General features: G+C 53.3%; 3 protein-coding genes across 3 annotated transcripts in view; 2 read left to right on the top strand and 1 right to left on the bottom strand.

The window, feature by feature from the left end:
• The first annotated feature begins 584 nt into the window (after window positions 1-584).
• On the top strand, window positions 585-4,688 carry RAC3 (Rac family small GTPase 3). The gene is made up of 5 exons (XM_026861130.1): window positions 585-1,841; window positions 2,094-2,211; window positions 2,800-2,862; window positions 3,349-3,508; window positions 3,624-4,688. The coding sequence occupies exons 2-5, from the start codon at window positions 2,119-2,121 to the stop codon at window positions 3,752-3,754; spliced, it is 447 nt and encodes a 148-aa protein (XP_026716931.1). The 5' UTR covers window positions 585-1,841; window positions 2,094-2,118; the 3' UTR covers window positions 3,755-4,688.
• Window positions 4,084-7,305, top strand: part of GPS1 (G protein pathway suppressor 1) — a 22,407-nt gene continuing 19,185 nt past the window's right edge. Inside the window, exon 1 of the mRNA XM_026861123.1 lies at window positions 4,084-4,089. The gene's annotated coding sequence lies outside the window, so the exon portion shown is untranslated. The remainder of the gene's footprint in view (window positions 4,090-7,305) is intronic.
• Window positions 4,731-7,251, bottom strand: DCXR (dicarbonyl and L-xylulose reductase). Its single transcript, XM_026861131.1, has 5 exons — window positions 6,283-7,251; window positions 5,869-5,968; window positions 5,644-5,708; window positions 5,426-5,543; window positions 4,731-5,023 (listed from the first exon to the last, which is right to left on the bottom strand). Exons 2-5 carry the CDS (start codon window positions 5,951-5,953, stop codon window positions 4,920-4,922), a joined length of 372 nt encoding a protein of 123 aa, XP_026716932.1. The 5' UTR covers window positions 5,954-5,968; window positions 6,283-7,251; the 3' UTR covers window positions 4,731-4,919.

Consider the following 7,305-nt stretch of genomic DNA (forward strand, 5'->3'; position numbering starts at 1 on the left):
CGGGGCCTCGCTGCAGCGGCGGCCGCCGCGGCCCGGCCCAGCGCGTCCCGCTCCGCCGGAGCTGGTGAACTTGGGTCTCGGGCCTTGACGCTGTTGGGTCTCGCTTGGAGCTGCAGCGCCCGGAGAGCGAATTCCTGCTGATCGCGGGCCTTGAATCCTCCTCCCCGGGGTTCGGTTAGGTGCCTGCGCTCCGCTGGTTTTCATCGTAGGAGCCTGATTCATCACAAAGTTCTCCCTAAAAATCTGGGTGTTCGCAGGTTTTTCTCATCCCAGCTTTTGTTGTTTGTGTTCCAAGGTGGAATACGCTGCGGCTTCCGATTCACCATGTGCCTCTTGTCACCCTTCTTGCGCTTTTCTTTAGGCTTTTCCTGCATGCCTTTTGCAGAGGACGCGTCTGTGTGTGAGGCGCAGGCCCGCAGTTTTAGGTTTATGGTGCTTCATAACTTTCTAGCTTGTCCTGCATGTTTTTCCCCATAATTCCTGTTTGTTTTTCTGGTCACCACAGCAAGCACAGAGCTGAGGTGCAGCAAGATGCGAACTGGTCGTAGGCAGACAGTGCGTCCTCCTCTCAGACACCCGTTCGGAGCAAGGCCTTCCCGGTTCTGACCTGGGGGGCTGGAGAGGGGAGCAGAGGAAGAGCCGCCCAGCATGTGGAAATGGGCTTTAGTGGGAGGTTTGCAGCCCAGGGTTTTGCTTTAAGACCAAATTGACGGCACAGAGACTAAATGAACTTGGATGCCAAACCAGTTTGGTCACAGATACGTGTGGTTTTGTGAATTATGTGACTTCCCCGTTCGGTGGGAGAGAGGTGGCGGTTCCGGGGCAGAGCCAGGCTGGTTGGTGTGGCTGCTCCTTACACAACCCCCTTGCTCTCCAGGAGAGGCGACCGGACCCAGGGGAGAAGAGGGGTGGATGACTGCCATGGTTCTCACGTGTCGTCCTGGTGCGGGACTGTGAGGTCCCCTCGCTTGCTCCTGAGTCTTCCATCATTCCAGTAGCAGAACTGGGCAGGGCACACCCGTCTCTGGCGGTGCTGCCTCGCCCGGGTACCGAGGGAGCTTTCCCCGGCACTGGCACTTGCGATCTGTTTCTCTGGAAGGTTGCCCGCAGTTCGCAACTTCCGCGGTGCCAGATGGGCTGTTCACACCCCTGGTCCTCCCCTGTTCTGTCACTGAGCCTTTCCGCGTGCTGGTGGGCTGAGCCAGCCCAGCCCTGCCGGCTGCCACCCCGGCCTGTCCCACCCTCCTGCCCTCAGCAAGGCCCTGCGCCCATCCGCCGGTGATCGGCACTGACCCCTCTCCAAACCAACAGTGATCGACTTTAAAGTTAATTTTTGTTTACGGATACTTATTTTTTCCCCTTTGTATTTATTGACATTCTGTATTTGTTATCCAGTATTTGAAGAGCTTGAATAATTCTGTCTTCTTTCACCTCACTGTTTAACCCATTTTGCTAGTTTACTATGAATGTGTTCAGCCCAGCACAGAACCCTAATTTATTCCTTTTCTTCTGATTCTGGGAATAAATATATTCTGCCTGGTGTTTTGCTGAGGCTGCATGGGTGGGGAAAAGGAGTGGGAGCTCAGGCAAGGTGCATGTTGTGAGTTCAGGCCTGTTCCCTGACAGTTGGAGAATTCCAGCCTGCTACAGGTTTGTTTTCTCACACGGTAATTTTTTACTGAATCTCTTTTTTGGGTGGGGAAGGGTGAGTTCTACTGCCTCTGTGCTTCCTGCTTTGCCCTTCCTTATGCTTGTCTTATCCCCTGCAGAGCTGTAGGGAAGACCTGCTTGCTGATCAGTTACACCACAAATGCCTTTCCTGGAGAATACATCCCCACTGTGTGAGTAGCGGCCTTGGTTGCTCTGTGATTACACGTGTATAAAAGTTTTTTGGGTTTGTGGGTAAGGAGGAAGCTGCCCAGCTCGGGCCGTGACCGTCAGGCAGGGGTAGGGCTGTGTAGTGAGGGGGGCAGAGTGTCACCCCGGGAGCTGTCGCAGTGCCCTCTCCTGACCCTCTGCCCCCTTGGGTTTTGTGTAGAGGGATGGGGGGGGTCACAGCAAGGTTGTCACTGATGGGGACTCTTCCTTGGCAGGTTTGATAACTATTCTGCCAATGTCATGGTAGATGGAAAGCCAGTGAACCTAGGCCTCTGGGATACTGCTGGGCAAGAGGATTATGACCGACTGCGGCCTCTTTCCTATCCACAGACGGTGAGTGCTGGGCTCGGGCTGGCCTGTAGCTGGTCCCTCTTGGAGACGGGGAGGCTCCCAAGGCCAGCCAGGCTCCTCTCCTTCGGGGAAAGTCTTGAGTCCCAGCAGCTGCAGCTGTACCTCTGGTTGGTTGAAGTATTGCAGCTGAATTCCTCCCGAGAGGTTTTCCTGTTCTAGTCTCTGCTTCGTAGTGGTGTTCGAACAGCTACGCTGGCCAGAGGGAGGCTCGAGTGGAAGGAGTGGTGTGGGGCTGCTCTGCAGCTGAGCCATGTTCCCGGGCTCTCTGGGCATCAGAGCTCCCTGTCAGGCTGCACCAGTTGTGTTTCTTTGGCCGCAGCAGTTCCTACGTGGCCCCAACCAGGGGTGAAGCCCATAGCACCGTTATGGTATTTGTCGCCCCAGGCTCTTGACATGCAGAGCCTGTTATTGTAAAAGAAGATGAAGTTATACACACAAAGTCTGTTCCTTCCCTCTCTGAATTAGTTATGGGTGGGAGGAGGTTGTCTTCTGTAAGGCTCCCTCTCCACTCTCTCTCCATTATCTCTAGCTGTTTCTTTCTACCTGGCTGACCTTCTTGTTTCTGCACAGGATGTTTTCTTGATCTGCTTCTCCCTTGTGAGTCCAGCCTCCTTTGAGAATGTCAGAGCCAAGGTAAAGTATTCTCCTTCTGGGTGAAACAGTGGAAGGGAGGAACCAGGGAAGTCCCCTGCCTCACTCAGCACCACACCTACGAGCCCCAAATTTCAAGCAGTCATGTTTTGATAAGGGAAGGTCATAGCCTGCAGGTTTAAGAGGGGCCTACTTTTTATTTGTTACTTCTTTGGCTAAATTTTTGCCTTTTTGAATCTGCATCTTAAAGAAGGGCTGTCCTAGAAGCTAAAATGCAGTTAAGGGAAGCCCTGGGTGCAGAGTTGGCTGGCACTGTCTGTCACGATTCCATGTCTCGGTGCCTTCGGTGTTACATCTGCACCAATCTCTTTCTGCAGCGCACACCCAGAACTGTAGGCAGAAGTATCCTGTTCAGGTGTTGCCACCGTGTCAGATAGGAGTAAAAACCTTATTCCCAATAGTAAATGCATCCTCCTAGTTAACATCTACTACTAGAGCTACTTTTCTTACCATGCCTCTCCGTTTCAGTGGTACCCCGAGGTCCGACACCATTGCCCAAATACACCCATCATCCTGGTGGGCACCAAGCTGGACTTGAGGGATGACAAGGACACCATTGAAAGGTTACGTGATAAGAAACTGGCCCCCATCACCTACCCCCAAGGTTTGGCCATGGCTCGGGAGATTGGTGAGTCTCAGTGCTGGCAGATCTCCGCAGCATCGGGGCTTTCATTTTGGAGTGGGTGAGGGCAATATGTCCTGGTGGGACTGGAGTGGTTGATCTGGAGCTCTCTTTCCCCCAGGGTCGGTAAAGTACCTCGAGTGCTCTGCCCTGACGCAGCGGGGCTTGAAGACGGTGTTTGATGAAGCCATCCGGGCTGTGCTCTGCCCGCCGCCCGTGAAGAAGCCCGGCAAAAAGTGCACCGTGTTTTGAGGGCTGTGGCCTAGGTGCTGGCTCAGCATGTTGTCATCCTCTGACAGATTGCATATTAGCTGGGTGTTTCCGGAGGGGGCTGGGATGTGTAGGGCCCTTCATCATGTACGAAGTCAGTGTTTTTTAAATGTCTCTTTGATTTAACGTCAGTGTTGATGTGAAGGGGCAGCGGGGGCAGGAGACCAGCTGGGGGCTGTACAGCCCCCAGGGGAGGTACAATGGGGAAGGCAAGGCAGCGCCTTGGGGCAACAGGCTGTTCTGGCTCTCCTGAACTCCCAGCTGGAAAGGGCTGAGACATCCACCCTGTCCTGGGAAGCCCTGGTTTCAACCTGCAGGTGCAACAGGCGGCGAAGGCCCTTGTGGGAGCAGGGAGGGAGCCAATAAGAACGGTGCTGAAGGGCAAGAGCAGCCGGGACAGCAGTACGGTCTCCTTGCCCAGCCAATGTGGCTAACAGTTAACAAACTGGTGCTCTAGCTGATATGTGCCTGAGACTGTTACAGAAATCATAACCAGCCCCGGAAGGGGGCAAAGTAAAAGATACAAAGCTGGAAAACTAATCATTAGGTGCTTTATTGGGTACGAGCCAAACTCAGTGAGTGAAACAGCTCTGTGCAATCGATGTATTTGCCTTTTCGTGTGTGCACACCATAGGACAGCGTGGTGCTGCTCCCCCTCATCGGTCTTTAGCAGGGCCTCCCCCCCCAGATCCAGTCTCTGCAGAGCAGGGCTGTGGTTGTTGCCTCTGTTTTGTTTTTTTCTACTAAAGACAGCAAAGGAAGCAATGAGGAGTCTGCTAACTTCTTCTTTCCCTTCCCACTGAAAGTGCAGGCGGGCTCTATGGCTTTGGAAGGAACAGGGAGAGCTTCTGAAGGGTTGTGGGGGGGGGAATAGGGTTGGAAGAAAGACAGGTCCAATTTCTAATCATCATGTAGAGTGACAAGATAAAACCTTATTTGGTGCAATAAACATTCTCCATGACGGCGTATGTGAGCTTTATTATATAGCAGCTTCTAAAGGTAATCTGCCTCACTTCTCATACAGGTTCCAGCCCTGCTGCCCCTCTTCTCCAGCAAGACTGGGTCTGTGTCATTGTTTTCTATCCAGTTTACATCTATGCAGTACTAGTGTGAAGGTTAAGGCCAGGTGTGAAGTGCAGGTGTCATCTTAGGAGACGAGAAATCCCCCGTCAACCACCAGTGAGCTGCCAGTTGTCATAGCACTCCTGTCACTCAGCAGGAAGAGAATGCTGTTCACCACATCATCCACCTCTGGAATCAAACACAGAGAACATCCCATGCACCCCTCAATTTGTGCTAGAAAAACAAGCACCCCAGGAGGTGTGCCTCTGGCCTCCACGTGTAGCGGGAGCAGGGATCTGCCTCTGGCCCCACACAGAGGTCGCTGCCGGGCAGGGGCAGCGCGGCTGAGAGCTGGGGTCACGCAGCCCATGTGTGACCAGATGGCACGGGGTACAAAGCAAGCGCCCCCGCCCTCGTTCATAACAGTCAGGGCATTTCACCTGTCCCAGGTGGAGGAGGCTGCAGAAGAGGGGAAAGAAGGTTGATTCTTGCCCTGTCCTCGTGAAATGCTGCAGGAGTTCAGCCACAGCCCCTCCGCAGTTGCGACTTGACCCAAAAGCCCCAGCCTGGCAACAAGTCCACACCACTGACCTGCAAACTTCCCCAACGGGATCCGATTAATCATGGCAGCAGATTTCTGAGGGTCACTCCAGTTAATTCTCCCCATATCAGTCATAACCACCGTGGGGTTCACAGTGTTCACCCTAATCTGGGACCAGGAGCAACAAACAATCTAAGCAGACTGCTCTGAGAGGAAATGCTCAGGTTCAGCTTTAGCGCTTTCCCTTCTCAGAAAGACTCCGTCCTACCTTGTGGGGTCCCAGTTCCAATGCCATTACCTTGGTCAGCATATCCAAAGCACTTTTTGTGGAACCTCAGGAGAAGGGGAGAACAAGAGGCATTTAAGTGCACGGCACTTGGTCGGGAACGCAGAGAAACATTTCACTGCCCAGAAACGGCAACCAGAGCTCAGTGGCTGTGGGGTTCCAGCTAGTCAAAAGAGAGGGGGCACTGCTAAAGCTACACCTACTCACAGTACACAGCGTGATCCCGCAGAGCGCGCTGAGACGCCTGGCTCGAGACGTTGACAATGGCACCTGGCACGCCTTGGGCAATCATCTGCCGAGCCACGATCTGGGAAGGGAGAAAGAAAAAAAAAAAAAAGGGATACCAGAATTGTAAGGATAAATCAGTATTTCATTCAGTAGGAATCTTGCTGGGCTATTACGGTAGCCAGAAGAGCAAAAATAGCAGCAAGAGGTCAGTCCTCACTGCCTCCCACTTAGAGAGAGTCAGAGTAAGGGAGGGAAGGGGCTGCGCATGCAGATTGTCAGGTGGACTTTGGATCATGGTCCCTTTACCTCCACGGGGGACACTTATCTCTGCTGTGTGGGACAACTTAGTTACTGCTACTCAGGGAGACGACTGCAGGGACAATTCCTCCTCACCTGGGAAACATGAAGCACAGCATGAAGATTCACATCAAAAGACCTACAAATAAATCAAATTTAAAAGTTATGGAGTGGTTGCAGTCCAGGCCAGAGAGGAGTTGCATGGCTATGGAAGGCAGCACAGGACAAGGGCTGCTGCTATCTCAAACACGGGTGCTACTCCAGAGCTCAGAGGTCCAAGCTGCCTGGCTAGTGGGAGCCATGAGGCGTGTTTCAGCAATAAACCCTCGGCTGGATGTGAGCTGGTCGGTGTGCAGGGGAGCTGTACTCATGCAGCGGCGTGTTTCCAGCAGGACTCTGGTCTGTAGCAGAGTAATGTAGTTCCTGTAAAGCTTAAACAGTGAGCCCTGGGCCTCAGCCAGCGGCCACTCAGGTGAATCGAACCCTTCATGTGGCTTTAAAATTGTAAATCTGCTACAAGATAAGTAGAAGCAGCTTTTCTTCGATTTGCCACACAGTCCTTCCTTGGTTGGGTTGTCACCTGCTAGTTCTGCAGAACAGTCATGGTAGAATCCACACAGTTTATAGTCTAGTCAGAAAATCTTTAGTACAAACCCACAAGAGCTGTTCTTAATGTAGGGACAAAGCATGGCGCATCTCCAGAGGAAACAGAACGCACCTATCCTGTGTCCTAAGGCCTACCCCCAGCAGGAACTATGGATTTTTGAGAGAAAAAGATGTCATGTTATTGCAGCAAGCAAAGTTCATTTTCCACTGTGACATTTTCATACTCCCTTACCTGGCTTTGTCTTCTTTACATCTGACCTGTCTTATCGACACCTGCCCGTCAACTGAGCAGGGACTGGGAGCTCTGGCTAAGAGCCACGGGCTCTCCTCCTCCTCCTCTCTCCGCGGGTGGGTGCGCAGCCACCGTCCAGGCGCTGCCAGCGCGGTTCTGGCTACTCAGTAACTGCGGAGCCGCCAGCGCTTCGCCTGGTTCCCTTTCGATGTTGCAGGGTCAGAGGCGGCCACGTAGGAAGCCAGGAGGGGCCGAGCGGGCCGCGGGGGCCCGCACACGCC

The sequence above is a fragment of the Athene cunicularia genome (assembly GCF_003259725.1).
Source record: "Athene cunicularia isolate RWA chromosome 18 unlocalized genomic scaffold, athCun1 chr18_part1, whole genome shotgun sequence".
NCBI lineage: Eukaryota > Metazoa > Chordata > Aves > Strigiformes > Strigidae > Athene > Athene cunicularia.